Below are 15,117 nucleotides of genomic sequence, written 5' to 3' on the forward strand. Positions count from 1 at the left end.
GGAGGCCTTTCCAGAGCTCATGTCGCCTACTGCGGCGCTTCTGCTTTGTACCCCCCACCGCGTCAGTATGCTACAAACGAGGTTATCACGAGGAACGAGGTGATGACAATAACTAGTTTCATACCTCAACTGGGACGTCCTGCGCCAAAACCTCCTCAATCTCCTTATTAATATTTTGCGTCTCTTCAAGAGTTCCCCACGCATCTTCTTCGATTCTCCGTCGTTTCCTATTCGTTTCCTCAAACTGTGCGCGTTCTTCTTCGGCTGCCTGCAGCGCTGCATCCACAGCCACTCTCCACTTCTCAATCCCTTCAATCCGTGCTCGAGCGAGGTACACCTGTGTATACCCCCGTTCGTCCTTCTTGAGCTGTCTGCCTTTCGGTTGTTCAGTTTCTGTGCTATTAACATCGGGAGGTTCTGGCGTGGCATCATGATGGGTTGCGTCTCCACCGGACATGATATGGTAGAGATGGCTTAGCGCGAATAAATGTGCCGTAGTGAGGTCGTGAGGTCGTAAAGAGGTGGATAAGGGGAATGCGGACGTTTTCCAAAGGTACAAGGATGATGAAGGAAAGAAACATGTGGGGAAAGGCAGGCACTTCCGGTTGCCGAGGTCAACGTAACGTGCCTCGAGGCGTCCGTTATATTACGCTTCGCGGTGACGTAGATGTGCTCACTTTTTAATACCAAGCGAGCGCTTCAGATGTTATTGTCATGTCTATTAAGAAAATTGCCAGTATTTGATACCAATATACCACATATGTCGTGTGCGGGTTTATAATGCAAGAGCTGAACAACGCAGTCTAAAGGTACCGAAAGGTGGACTATTATGATACAATAACTGGTACGTTTGCATAGTGCTGAATGATATTTGTTGTGTCAAACGAAATCTCTGAGTCGGGCTGGATAATTTTGGATGCCCAGCATCGTCCCCTCCAGGGCTCGGCCCTCTTTGGAAGCTCTGGCGAGAGGGTGTACAGAACGAAGGTAAAGTCGGATAGATCGTTGAGGTGTATTAGACGCATCGTGTTGTTACCTTGCGTGATAGACGGGGTCACATTCAGTGCTCCCTTTTCCTGTAGCAGACGTTAAGTTATTTGGTTTCTGGAGGTAGCATCCACGAATAACACCATACCAATTCGTAGGGAAGCCAGGACCGCCCATTGGCGCTTTCAACGTTCAATTGCACCACAAGGGTGCCTTTAGCAGGCCAATCCTCTCCCACACTCCTGATTTTGTCAAGGGTGATATCCAGGCTGTCACCTTCCTGAAGCTCATGATGGGGATCCTTGCGGAAACAAGAAAGTTGCACGGTAAATGGAACATTGGAGGAACTAAGATGTCTCGTGAGGAAAGGCTAAGTTAGAACCGCGAAGTCTTGCGTACCTGCTCGACGAAGCTGCGGGAATAATGCGATCTCCGACCGCAAAATCAATGGTAAGTATACCTGGTCGAGTAAGGCCCTGGCGCCCGAACCAGGTTCCGGGCATAGATAGGGTTGGAATTTTCGGTGACGACGAAGGATAGGAGTCGGTAGACGAGCATGTTGCTATATTCTGAGGATCTACGGGAGACGGTCCTGAGTGATGTGCTAAAGATATCGCCATCACGACGTCTTCTACAGGAAGTGACGATGATGGAGTCATCTGATGTGGAACAGAGGCAGGTGCCGATGCTTGAACATTTGCCGAGTTTGGGTCGTGCGATGATGGAGCCTCGTCACGTTCCATGATCTGTTTGACTAGGAGTGTGACGTCCTTGACAGAGCGATGTATAGAATCCTGGAGGGGTGTGAAAGCCTTGTGGTCAATTGGCAAATCTACCAATGTAGCTTCGCTATCCTTCCGTGACCCGATAGATAACGTGTCTGAATCTAGCCAAACACGCGTAGTCCGAGTGGATTCACCGTGTGTCTCCATGCCGCGTTTTAAGTCCTCCTTGTTGATGTGTGGATCAACAGCGCCAACTCGAGGGTTCTTCGGTGGGTGCAAGGCACTGAGGGCGTCAATTTGAAGTTTCATATCTCTAGATTGCTGTAGAAACTCGCGGCAACGATCATCGGTGAGCATGGCTGCACACGCTGTGATGTCGAGAGCTGTCGAAGAGTCTTGAGATTTGGCAGACATAAGAAGAACAGGCGCAAGCAGTTGCCTGCACCTCTCTACAACAGATGCAGATCCACCATTGTGTGTAGTTGTTGACTCCGGTAGTAGGGGTTCACGTAGCATGTCAAGACCTGTGGTCAACAGGCTAATCACCCCAGCTTCGAATGCAGATGGTAACAATCTACCGCTGGACCTTTCCGCTAGGAGAGTCTGAAACGGAAAGTTGAGGGTAATCCTTGTTGGTCGTAGTTTCGTATACCACTAGGAGTTCAATTGGTTGGCGTAAGTAACGCAAGTATCGTGACCGAATTTTTTAATTTGCCAGTAACCGAAGGCTGAGATCCGGTAACGTAATCGTATACCGTTGAGACCCGTGTTCCAGGGCCCATTCACTTTCTTCTTCAGATGCGTAACTCCACACGCCCTAAGAACGAGGAGGATTGCGGGCTTAAGGTGTGTGGTCCAGACGATCGAGTATAATGGTTGTACTTTAACACCTTCCTCTTGATGAAGGCACCTGGTGGGCTATTGTCGTCTCGGTCGACTGCAATTTCCTGCTGATGATGATCTACGCTGAGCGCTCGCAGAATTGACTTTTTGATGGAGCTTGAAGCTGATATGATTGTGTTAGATGAAATGACCCCCCTGTATCTCACAATAGCTGATGCATGTCGCACCCACCACATCATGCTAACGTGTCTAATGTAGACACTTTTGGGCATATACAATCATTCAATGTGATCTCGTAATTCATTCCCTACTTCCATGCACAGGACGTCCTCCCTTAAGCTTCATCATGCATCAGGTTCCGTTCTATGACTTCGTTGCCTTCTGGTCACACTTCACGCACTTTTATCCATGTGGAACAACCCATAGCCCTGGGTTAGCCGCATTCAGTCGTTCTCTGGGTCTGCACGTGGGACAATATAAGACGCCTCGCATGGTTGTTCTTCGCTCTCATCTTGAAATCGACAGGACTTGCTCTGAGTAGCGCTTTTAGCTGATTACTCTTTCCAAACCATACGCATATCAGTAAGTTTTTTCACCTCAAGAGACGGGAGCATCATGCGACGTCATCATCAACAGGGTTACGCATTACCAATATTGTGCAAATTCGGAGATGGGAGCTCTAAAGGATATATTTTGGAGTCTGTCGAAAGATCGATTTTGCAGATTCTGGAGTCTGTCGAAAGATACAATTGGGCGATTTTGGAGTCTGTCCAAAGATACATTTGGGAGTCTGTCCGCAGGGAGTCTGCCCGAAGATAAATTTTGGCCCAGGAGTCTGTCCAAAGATAGATGTTGGGATCTGCTCAAAAATTGTAGTCAACTCATCGTCAGAATAGACGGACTCCTGGAAGCAGAGACGGCTCTTGAGAAAGCCAGAGATGATGCTGATGCTGCCAGAGCACAGATCGCCGAGCTCATCAGGTCGAATCAAGAAACGCAGGAAAGGGCTATGGCGGCTCAGCAGGCCGCTGAGCAAGCTGCGGTAGCTTCACAGGATCAGGCCCGTAGGGAAATGGAGGCGATGGTCCAGGCTGCACAGGCTGCCAATGATGCCCGCTTACTGGCAGAAGCTGCTGCCCATACCGCTAATGAACAAGCGAAGCAAAAAGCAGTGGAAGCAGAGGAGGAACGTAAGCGAACTGCCGCTGTACAAGAACAAGCCAAACGAGACGTCCAGGCTACCCAGGAGCAGGCTGAGAGACTACAGGAAGCTGCCGATGAGGAGAGGAGGAGGGCGACTGTAGCCCAGAAGGCGGCCAACGTGTCGAAGAAAGTGGCAGAAGAGCAAGTAAAGACGGCCAATGCTGCCAAGGAGGAGGCTGAACGCAAGTTGAAAGAAGGCATTCGACCTGTGGCGACTCCCTCTCCTGAAGAAGTTAGCGCCGCCAAGCGGAAAGTTCAATATCGCGAGGACCTTTTTCACTTTGCAGTAGCCGGGGTGGCAGGAGCAGGGAAATCATCTCTCATCAATGCCTTTTGCGGTTTACGCAATAAGGACCTCAGATCTGCTGCCACTGGTGTCACCGAGACAACGCTAGCCATGGCTAGAATCCCTCACCCCGACGCGGAATACCCCCTTGTCTGGTACGATATCCCAGGTGCAGGCACGCTCAAAATCTCAGATTGGCAGTACTTCAATGCCCAAGGACTCTACGTCTTCGACTGCATCATCATCCTGTTCGACAATCGCTTCACTATGACCGACATTGCCATCCTCACCAACTGCAGGCGTTTCCGGATCCCCACGTATATCGTGCGCTCTAAGGCAGATCAACACATTTCTAATATCATGGACGATATGGCGAACGATAGCGATGACGATGACGGTGATGAGAGCGAGGATAAGAAGAAGAAGCTTTACCAGGCTGCACGGCAGCAGTTCATTCAGCAGACGCGTAAGAGCGTGAAAGACAACCTTGAGGATGCGAACATTCCGGACCAAAAGGTTTACATCGTTTCAAATAAAACGATGATCGGTGTCGTGAAGAGCAAGCAGGCAGTGAAGGTCATCGACGAGATCGAGTTGTTGAACGATTTGATTCAAGAAACCCAGACTAGGCGAGCACGTCGTGATGCCGAAGTGGACATTATTATGAATGAGAAGTGGTGGCTGATGATAGAGATCTTTAAGTCATTATATTGCTTCCTTCGGGCTCTTACCAATGCTGATGTTGATCCGTTCTCGCCATGACCATACCGCTTGTGACCGATCTTGACCGCAGATTTGCACATACAGTACCTTCTTCCCATGTTTCTTCCTCTGTGCTGATATTATTACTCCTCCGCGTGTTCTTACTACCGCTTACTAATGACTACTATAGGTTCGATGGTCAGAGATTTGCCAGTAACCCGGTGAGGGAGCTCAAGACTCGAGAGATCCGGTAATGTGATTGTATGCCGGCGTTGTTCCAGGATCCGACGAAGCCCTTCCTCATTCAAGTCCATTCGTCTAATCAAACCTCCTTCAGATGGTAACTCCATACGCCCTAACAACGAGGAGGATTGGGGGCTTAAGGTGTGTGGTCCAAATGATCGAGTATAATGGTTCTACTTTAACATTCAGGTGAACTTAGGCACTGGGGGACTATTATCGTCTCGGTCGACTGTGTAATGTGTTAGATGAAACCTAGCCTGAGCAGTGTTCTAACTATAGTACACCTTCCTGCAGCACGGCCTCCTATCAGGATCATCAACGATTCATCGTGGCCATTCAGAATACGCTATATCTTCTCTGCGACAGTCACAAACTTCATCGATATTTGGCTATCCTTCACGGAGCACCCATCAGGTGACAGTGCTCTCTTTGGTGCCTGGCAGCATTCTGTTCACGCATCAAGTCCTTTTTAATGTCTTTTTGTTCTTCACTACTATAGTACTCCTATTATGTCTACTGCGGCCCCGCCCGGTACTGCATATAAGTATGCTACTACAATATCTTGCAGAGATCTGATAGGTAGACTACAGACAGGGCAGTATCTATCTGGTAGTGAATCTGACGGACCGTCACGGACGGACGTTGTACTGACAACCCAACGTCGCGGTCAATAGCTGATACATATCACACACACCACATACCATGTTAACGTGTTTAATTTCCATGTACATTTTGGTCATATACAATCATTCAACACACGATCTCGTAACTCATTCCCTACGTTCATGCACAGAACGTCCTCCGTTCATCTAATTCCGTTCTATGACTTCATTGCCTTCAGGTCACACTTCACGCGAACCCATAGCCCTGGGTTAGCCGCATTCCGTCGTTCTCTTGGTCTGCACGCGGGACAATATAAAATGCCTCAAATTGTATTCTATGGTCTAAGATCTGTTATTCGTTCTCGATTGAAATCCACAAAACTTACTCTAAGCACTACTATTAGCTGATTTTCTTTTCAAAACATACGCATATCAGTAAGTTTTCTCGGCTCAAGAGATGGGAGCATCATGCGACCTCGTTATTAGCAGGGCCACGCATTACCATTGTCGAACAGATGGGATCTTATGCAAGTCGACCAGAAGAGCCCAATCTATCCCTCGAGGAGATGGAAGTGCGCCAGGACGCAGAGGCAGCTGCTGCGTATTCCCAGAAGAATGCTGAGGCTGCCAGAGAGGAAATAGCCGAGCTCAACAGGTTGAATCAAAAATTACAGGAAGAGGCCGAGGCAGCTTTTCAAGCTGCGGCGGCCACAAAGGATCAGGTCCGAAAGGAAATAGAAGCAATGGCCAAAGCCGAACGTGCTGCCAATGAAGCTCGCTTACGGGCGGAAGCTGCTGCTCGTACTGCCAGTGAAGAAACAAAACAGAGAGCAGTTGAAGCAGAGGAGGAGCTTAAGCGAACAGCCGCTGTCCAAGAACAAGCCAAACGAGATGTCCAGGCTGCCCAGGAGCAGGCAAAGAGACTGCAGGAGGCTGTTGATGAGGAGAGGAGGAGGGCAACTGTCGTCCAGGAGGCGGCCAACGTGTCTAAGAAAATGGCAGAAGAGCAAGTAAAGGCGGCCAATGCTGCTAAGGAGGAGGTTATCACCGAGCTCCGCAGGTTGAATCAAGAATTACAGGAAAAGGTTATGGCAGCTCGGCTGGCCGCTTTGCAAGCTGCGGCAGCCTCGCAGGAGCAGGCCCATAAGGAGATCATGGCGATGGTCCAGGCCGAACGTGCCGCCAACACAGCTTGCTTACTGGCAGAAGCTGCTGCTCGTGCCGCTGTTGAAGAAGCCAAACAAAAAGCAGCGCAAGCAGAGGAAGAGCGTAAGCGAACTGCCGCCATACAAGAACAAGCCAAACGAGATGTCCAGGCTGCCCAGGAGCAGGCAAAGAGACTGCAGGAGGCTGTTGATGAGGAGAGGAGGAGGGCAGCTTGTGGAGGAACGATACACGCGGGAGGTTTTACGACACGCTAGAACAAAGGTACGAGTCTCAGTATTCGTTTCGAATCTCTATTAACAATTGTTTGTACCTAGAACAAAGGTACGACTAGATGTACGTCAGCGCTTGCGCTCGAACGTTACAGTGGGACTTGTACTTACGTCTCAGTATTCGTTTCGAATCTGAGACGTTTCGACGAAAACAGCGTCCTCTTATACGGTGAGTCTGCCAGCAATAGCTTTGATGAAAAATATATACTTAAAGAACGAAAAGATTGCCGACGTTGACACGTCGTCGACGTTCTCCGTTTGGAGACGCTCGCACTCGATGTGCTCTATTCTTCGGCCGTATCGTCCTTTCCTTTCTCAGCTCTCTCTCTCTCGGCCTTACTTCCCTCGGACACATCGGCTCTCAACACTCCCCCTCGAGCGTTATCCAAACACATCAATGTCCTCAACCTCTGGAGTCGGGGACGTGCCAATGGCTTCGTGAACGCGTCCGCGACATTGTCGTCACTGGGGCAGTAGATTATCTTGAAGGTACCGTCCTTCACGTGGCCGCGTACGAAGTGGTATCGCAGGTCTATGTGCTTGGTGCGCGATTGGAATTTTCCCGTCGAGACTAACGCTATAGCAGCTTGGTTGTCGCAGAAGATGGGTGTGGGGAGGTCTTGGACGTCGTAGAGCTCGCGGATGAGGAGTTGCAGGTAAAGTACTTCCCTTGCCACGCTGGTCAACGCTATGTACTCAGCTTCAGCTGTTGACAGGGCTATGATAGGCTGTTTGCGCGCGCTCCACGAAACGGGGCCTCCATGGAGCAGTACGATGTACCCGCTCATGGAGTGCCTATGTGGCTGCGATGCCCAATCGGCATCGACAAACGCCTCAATTCCTCCCTCGCTGGATCCCAACGTCAGCTCATAGTCTGCGGTGCCTTTCAGGTACCGCAGGGCGCGTTTGGTGGCCTCCCAATGGGGTCTCCCCGGATTCCTCATAAATTGCGACAGTGTTGCCACCGCAAAAGCGATATCTGGCCGGGTACTCGTAGCTGCGTACATTAACGAACCGATCGCGCGTTGATATGGTATGTCTCGCATAGCTTGGAGTTCGGCGTGTGTTGCAGGGGACTGATCTATGGAAAGGACAGTACCTGGTTCCATGGGCGTGTGCAGGACCTTCGCGTCCTCCAGGTGGAACCTTTCGAGGATCGTCTCGACGTATGCCTTCTGTGAAAGTGTCAAGGTGCGTGCTACGCGGTCCCTCGTCACCTTCAGCCCCAATAACCAGCTCAACTCCCCTAGGTCGCTAATCTCGAAGTGCGCGCGCAGCTCGGACTTAAACCGATGGATATGGGATATATGGTTGGCGGTGACGGCCATGTCGTCGACAGAGACGGTGATGACGACGTGTTCGCGCGAGGTGCGTTTGTAGAAAACGGCTTGATCTACTTTTGACCTGCTGAAGCCCATTTCATTGAAGGCTCCAGCTAGCTCCTGCGCCCACTCATATCCTGCTTGTTTGAGTCCAGGTAAGCTTCTTTTCAGCTTCAGTACCTTCCCTTCCTGACCATCCTTCAAGTATCCAGGGGGCGCTCGCATATATATGTCCTCCTGCAGACTCGCATATAGGTACGCACTTTTAATATCGACTTGGTGTATTTCCCAGTCGTGCTGAGCAGCCATCGTTAGGACTGCACGTATTGTGCTCATATTGGCCGTGGGGGCGAAGGTTTCGAAGAAATCGACCCCGTACTTCTGGCGCTGCCCATTTGCAACTAGGCGCGCGCGAAGCTTCAGCTTCTCGCCGTCCGGCCCGCGCTTTGTGGCCAGGACGTAATGGCATGGGATAAGGTTTACGCCTCGAGGTGCGTCTACGATTTCCCACGTACCTAGCTTCTCGAGTTGACTGACTTCGTAATTGATGGCTTCTTGCCACTCTGCAGCGTCTGGGCCCTTCAAGGCTTGTTGGAGGGTCGGTTCTGGTTGGACGGCGGCCAATGCTAGGTGAATATGCGCCTCTTCATCCAAGAGGTCGAGTTCTGACGCTTCCAACAGGCTTTCCATGGTTAGGGCTGCCGTTTGGCCCTCATTCAGCGCCGCATAGTACCCTGGGGGTGGTCTTACCCTCGTCGACCTCGCTTCAGGAGTAGATGGTTGAGGTTGCTGGGCAGTAGACGGTTGAGGTTGCTGAGGAGTAGATGGTTGAGGTTGCTTAGGAGTAGAAGGTTGAGGTTGCTGAGGAGTAGATGGTTGGGGTTGCTTAGGAGTAGAAGGTTGAGGTTGCTGTGGCATGGTGATGGGCTGGACGCTACTAGGTGAGTTATTATTACCGTTGCCGCTGTTATGTTCGTTGACTACAGCAGACTCCCCCTCGTCCGGCATACCATCGGCTGCCAGGATCGGCGTGAAGGTCACATTCCTCTCCACCGAGACACGCCGTCTGCCGGGCCAATACACCCGGTATCCTTTACTTTCAGCGTCTACCCCCACAAAAACTGCCTCCTCCGCCCTCGCCTCCAGCTTACCAGCCTCCAGCATATGGACGAAGACCCTGGCCCCAAATTCATGGGCCTGCGACAAGTCCGGCTTGGACTTGCGCACCAACTCGTAGGGCGTGCTACCTGGGATCGCCCTTGAAGGTAGGCGATTCTTGAGCCAAGTGGCGTAACTAACGGCCTCGGCCCACAGGTACTTTGGCATATCTCTGCCTAGGAGCATTGCTCTCGCATGCTCGACGAGTGTCCGGTTGAGTCGTTCGGCGACACCATTCTGTTGGGGTGAGTCGTGCACTGTTAGCTGCCGCTCTATACCTTGCTGACGCAAGTATTGATCGAACTCGGCGCTCAGATACTCTCCTCCTCTGTCCGAACGGATTTTGCGCACGCGCACACCTGGTGATTGACGGGCCACCCATGCCTCATAGGACTTGAACGCGGTAAGTGCGTCACTCTTTTGTTTGAGGAACTCGAGTCGCGTCTGCCGGCTAAAGTCGTCCGTGAAACTGACATAATATTTACAGCCTCCCAAACTCGTCGTCTGCGCCGGTCCCCAGAGGTCCGTATGGACTAGTTCTCCGTATGTAAGTGCGCGCATCTTCGTTTCTCTTGGGAAGGACTGCTGAGCTGACTTAGCTTTCACGCAGACTTCACAGAACTGGATGGCGGGCGCCGGATCTATGTCTATGCCCAGGATTAGGCCCTTCTTGACTGCGTCAAGAAGGGCCGCATGTGATACGTGCCCTAGGGCACGATGGACATCATTGATGGTAAGCTTTGTCCTGGCGACGTTGGCACGATGCTTACGGTCGGACGTTACAGCGTAAAGTCCCTGGACTTGGGGTATTTCTGCGATCGTCCTTCGTTCGGGGGGAGCAGACAGTATCCTGCACATTCCTCCTTCGAACAGCACGGCCAAACCGGCGGAGGCGATCTTATTGGTGGAGATAAGGGTAAATGCCATGGAGGGGGCATATAGGACGTCTTTTAGCGTCACGGTCGTTCGTTTCGAGCCCAACGGTAAGTCCATCCTCACGTCTCCTCGTCCTGTCGCATTGACAGTAGCTCCATTCGCAGTGTATATCTTCTGCGGGGCGATCTCGACGAAGGATACAAATTTTGCCCTATCCGGGCAGAAATGAGAGGTCGCGCCGGAGTCTACTATTGCTCCTCGGCGCTCTGGAGGTACGTCCATCGATTTTGCTATGACTGCGAGGTCTGACGTAGCGAAAGCGTAGTTGTCCTTTGGCTCCGTCTCTTTGGCTACATTGGCACTTTGTTTTTGGGTGCGTCCTCCTTGTCTCTGCCGTTGATTCGGCCCCTGACCTTCTTTTCCTCCACCTTTTCGCCAACAGTCACTCTTCCAGTGGCCCTTACGATCGCAGTTCGTACAGACTGCGTCGGGGTTGGATTTTGGAGCCGAGCTCTGCGAGCTCGTGCTCCTCCCTGCATTTGTTCTCGCGGAGAGCGCACTGTTGGTCCCGCGTTTGTTGGGACGTCGTTCGGTGAGTAACCGGTGCTCGTATTCCTCTGTGATGATGGTGATGAGTTCGTAGGGCGAGAGGGGAGTTTTCGTTATCTTGGCCGCTGCGTTCATCGACGACAGTAGCGGCCGGTAGGATTCAGGTAAGGACCCTAGGATGATGGCATGAAAGTCCGTATCAATGACGGCTACCCCCATTCCAGCTAACGACTCCCTCAGGCGCAAAAGCTCTGAAAAATGAGCCTTGACGTCACCACCTTCTTCGCACCTCGTCTCCTGGAGCCTCCGTCTCAGATCTATCTGGACGAGTTCGGTTTTGCCTTCATGTATGTGGCATATTTCCTTCCAGATTTCGGACGCGGATGCTAACTTTTGGACACGTAACAGCAGCCGATCTGTGATCGTGCAAAATATTTGCTGTTTTACGAGTGAGTTCTTTTGTTGATACTCATCGGTCTTTGCGTCGAGCTCATCGATTTCTTTCTGCGTAGGTGTTGTACCATCCGGCTTCGTAACGGCCCCCGTAGAGCTCTTTACGAAAGGCGTAGGCTCTTTAGCTCGTCCATCGGTATATCTCGTAAGTCCTCGTGCACCTATAGCCGTTAACGTCCTTTCCTTGTAGGTTATCCAGTTCGAGCCATCTTCGGCGAGCTTCGGGATGTTAAAAAGGTTTGAATTGGTGCTGGGAGTCGACAAGTCCATGGAGGAGACAGGGCTCATAACCTGTGGAGGAACGATACACGCGGGAGGTTTTACGACACGCTAGAACAAAGGTACGAGTCTCAGTATTTGTTTCGAATCTCTATTAACAATTGTTTGTACCTAGAACAAAGGTACGACTAGATGTACGTCAGCGCTTGCGCTCGAACGTTACAGTGGGACTTGTACTTACGTCTCAGTATTCGTTTCGAATCTGAGACGTTTCGACGAAAACAGCGTCCTCTTATACGGTGAGTCTGCCAGCAATAGCTTTGATGAAAAATATATACTTAAAGAACGAAAAGATTGCCGACGTTGACACGTGGTCGACGTTCTCCGTTTGGAGACGCTCGCACTCGATGTGCTCTATTCTTCGGCCGTATCGTCCTTTCCTTTCTCAGCTCTCTCTCTCTCGGCCTTACTTCCCTCGGACACATCGGCTCTCAACACAGCTGCCGTCCAGGAGGCGGCCAATGTGTCTAATAAAGTGGCAGAAGAGCAAGTAAAGGCGGCCAATGCTGCCAAGGAGGAGGCTGAACGCAAGTTGAAAGAAAGCATTGAGGCTCTGGTGACTCCCACGCCTGAAGAACAAGCCAGACGAGACGCCCAGGCTGCGCATCAGAGAACCTGTGAACAAATGAGAATGATATTTAAAGTAATATATTGTTAAGCATCGCAACAATCAGCGTAAATTTGCCAACCGCTTTCACATGGGAATGTTTGGCATTGTCGAGGAAAGACTAATTTGCAAGTACACGGGCCTGGTAGCCCTATTTGCCTCGAGGACTTTTTCACTGGCACGGGTCTAGGAGACAATGTACTCGCACAGGTTCATGCATTGGAATATGAGCCTGGTTTGAGAAGGACAAGGAAGGAGGTTGCAGCATGCAGAACTACGAGACACTCAGGCGATGCTCATCAGTGAAGAGAACGGTGTCATTTGGTCTTTGCACAATATATTTTTGCTCGCTGCGGATGACTACCGAATGGGCGAGTAACTTGCTCTGGTAAAAAGTGTGAGTAACAGTAGACATCAATTCTCAACGAAAAGTTTGTCTGTATTGACCGAATGTTCGATGAGTGTCGCTTTGAGTGGTATATTGCATAGAATAGTGACAATGTCCTGAGTCGTGTCAAAGTAGGTATCACTGCTCGATGGACGCCGAGTTGCAATGACATAGAAGGACCGGAGTCGCGCACGCAAAATGTTTGTTGGTAAACTGTTGCACAGAACCATGCATTATACGGAGCGCAAATACAGTTCCGAGGTATGTGAGAGTACACACGCTTTCTCAATGCATAGATTTCCCAGTCTGTCGCTGAAAAGCAATATTATTGTGCAATGGAGACTTACTGGAACACAATACTGCATCAGGTCATCCCTTGGGACAAAATCAAAAGCGTACATTTTTGATCGAGTGCACAGAATTTGCGGTTGTGACCGCGTTTGGCGATCATTCGAACCTCGGTGTAACGCTGCAAGCATGCGGCGTGGCAGTGCTAAACTGTAATCTCACACAATTATCGTCATCTTCACTATTTGAATGCTTTTAGCCTTTAGGTGAAGAAAAACGATAAAGTGTTGGCCGACTAGCAACAACACATCGATTACATGCGAAGATAATGCTCGAGCTAGGTGAACACAAGTCCCACGGGCAAAGCAACGTTCAAGGTGTTGGATTCTTGTCTGCTAGATGTAGATTGGGAATCCGTGCGAAAAAGTGTTACCTTTGCGGTAGCAGCGGATGTGTTCAATATGCGAGAGATGAATCAAACGTTTGTCCCGCTTTGACTTCACGACATTTTGTTTGGAATTTTCAATGTTCGTCATTAATTGGACAATTACCATTCTATGTATCTGCAGCGACTCAGTACCTGGCCTCGCGAGTTGACAGCAGTGAGTCATGCTTCGCATCGATATTTCCCTTATTATTCAACGAACATCTTGTGTATTTCGCCCCGTACCAGTTATATCGCTTCACTTGCGACAGGCGTCGTGCCTCTGTGACTCAGTACCTGGGCTCGCGAGTTGACAGCAGTGAGTCATGCTTCGCATCGATGTTTCCCTCATTATTCAACGAACATCTCGTGTATTTACAGAAATAAGAACTTTTGGAAACTGATGGGCAATACCGCACATTTTTTTCCAGTCATCTACAAAATAAATAGATTTGTTAAAATCACCACTTGCGAAGGTGTCTTGTCATAGCCAATTAAACGAGCAGAAGAGACTTATTGACAGCTCGCGACGCGCTGTTAGATATACGGATTTAAAGACAAATGTTTTGATATCGATAATATTAGTAGCTTATGGTACAGTGTAAATGTAGGACTGCACTGAATGCAGTGCAGCAAAGAGTATTCGACGCGGTGATTATAGACGGCAAATTCAGTCACCATGCAGACATGGGAGCAACACGATAAAACTAGCATTAGAGAGTACATTATTGACATCAGTGGACCGGTGAACAAATGAGAATACTATGTAAAGCAATATATTGTGAAACATCGCAACAATCGTCGTAAATCTGCTGACCACTTTCACATGGGAATATCTGGCTTTATCGAGGAAAGACGAATTTGCAAGCACCTTAACCCAATAGTACTATTTGCTTTGCGAGCTTTTGTACTTAGATGGATCGACAAAAAAATTAACGCGCACAAGTTCATGAAATTGAATACAGACCGAGACTGAGAGTGTCACCGAAGGAGGTTTCAATGTGCTAAAACGAAACACACTTTGGTGAAGTTCCCTGTGGTACAGATGTATATCATCTGGTCTTCACACGATACGTTTTCCTAGCTCAAAATGAGCATCACATAAAAGCAAGTTGCTCGAGCATAAAAAGCACGAGTCTGTGTTGCAACAAGACAATAACAGTAGAGTCGTGCATATTGCACAATTATTGGTCGAACTGTCAGTCAAAATAGTATATTTTATTGAGCACAGACTGTGTGCCAATATACATCAAGGCACGGGGTTTTCGGAGTGTCCTTGCAGAGCAAGTCGGGGCATTCTGATCAGCATTGGCAGATGCGAATAGTATGTTCAATTGACATTACAAAGCCGAACAATCGGCAGGAACATAGTGATACGTGTCTTTCGAGGACACGACGTTCATTGCAGCGTCGCTCAGACACACGATATCTTGAATGTGTTCGGCAGGGACAATAGCGATTAGTGTCTTTTGAGGAGATGTCGTTCATTGGTGCGTCATTCAGACACGCAATACTTTGAGTGTGTTCGGGAGGGACATGACGGTTCGTGTCTTTCGAGGGCATAACATTCATTGGTGTGTCGCTTGGACACGCAATACTTTGAATTTGTTCAGCAGGGACATGACAGTCCGTGTGTTTTGAGGACACGACAGTTGTTGATGCATCGCTCAGACACACGATGTCTTGAATTTGTTTGGCAGGGACATGACGGTCTGAGTCTTTTGAGGACATAACGTTCATTGGTGC

At 49.7% G+C, this 15,117-nt stretch overlaps 3 protein-coding genes across 3 annotated transcripts; 2 read left to right on the plus strand and 1 right to left on the minus strand.

The window, feature by feature from the left end:
• Positions 1-743: 743 nt before the first annotated feature.
• On the minus strand, positions 744-2,466 carry F5891DRAFT_1054279 (uncharacterized protein). The gene is made up of 3 exons (XM_041362615.1): positions 1,387-2,466; positions 1,136-1,334; positions 744-1,076 (listed from the first exon to the last, which is right to left on the minus strand). Exons 1-3 carry the CDS (start codon positions 2,226-2,228, stop codon positions 828-830), a joined length of 1,290 nt encoding a protein of 429 aa, XP_041221893.1. The 5' UTR covers positions 2,229-2,466; the 3' UTR covers positions 744-827.
• A 389-nt stretch (positions 2,467-2,855) lies between these two features.
• F5891DRAFT_1054288 (interferon-inducible GTPase-domain-containing protein) lies at positions 2,856-5,247 on the plus strand. The gene is made up of 2 exons (XM_041362616.1): positions 2,856-5,130; positions 5,189-5,247. Exon 1 carries the CDS (start codon positions 3,226-3,228, stop codon positions 4,804-4,806), a length of 1,581 nt encoding a protein of 526 aa, XP_041221894.1. The 5' UTR covers positions 2,856-3,225; the 3' UTR covers positions 4,807-5,130; positions 5,189-5,247.
• A 653-nt stretch (positions 5,248-5,900) lies between these two features.
• On the plus strand, positions 5,901-7,288 carry F5891DRAFT_598714 (uncharacterized protein). Its single transcript, XM_041372419.1, has 6 exons — positions 5,901-5,921; positions 5,996-6,026; positions 6,081-7,019; positions 7,073-7,079; positions 7,146-7,196; positions 7,251-7,288. Exons 1-3 carry the CDS (start codon positions 5,910-5,912, stop codon positions 7,010-7,012), a joined length of 975 nt encoding a protein of 324 aa, XP_041221895.1. The 5' UTR covers positions 5,901-5,909; the 3' UTR covers positions 7,013-7,019; positions 7,073-7,079; positions 7,146-7,196; positions 7,251-7,288.
• Positions 7,289-15,117: the final 7,829 nt, after the last annotated feature.

This window comes from Suillus fuscotomentosus, assembly GCF_016647785.1.
Source record: "Suillus fuscotomentosus strain FC203 chromosome Unknown F5891scaffold_56, whole genome shotgun sequence".
Classification (NCBI taxonomy): Eukaryota; Fungi; Basidiomycota; class Agaricomycetes; order Boletales; family Suillaceae; genus Suillus; species Suillus fuscotomentosus.

Bases quoted from the DNA above. Each gene is read 5' to 3' on its own strand.
- F5891DRAFT_1054279 (XM_041362615.1), bottom strand. From the start codon at position 2,228: ATGCTACGTGAACCCCTACTACCGGAGTCAACAACTACACACAATGGT. The intron at 1,335-1,386 runs GTACGCAAGACT...GAGACATCTTAG, and splicing joins CCCGCAGCTTCGTCGAGCAG to TTCCTCCAATGTTCCATTTA. The intron at 1,077-1,135 runs GTATGGTGTTAT...CGTCTGCTACAG, and splicing joins CCTGGCTTCCCTACGAATTG to GAAAAGGGAGCACTGAATGT.
- F5891DRAFT_1054288 (XM_041362616.1), top strand. From the start codon at position 3,226: ATGGGAGCTCTAAAGGATATATTTTGGAGTCTGTCGAAAGATCGATTT.
- F5891DRAFT_598714 (XM_041372419.1), top strand. The intron at 6,027-6,080 runs GTAAGTTTTCTC...CGTTATTAGCAG, and splicing joins TTCAAAACATACGCATATCA to GGCCACGCATTACCATTGTC.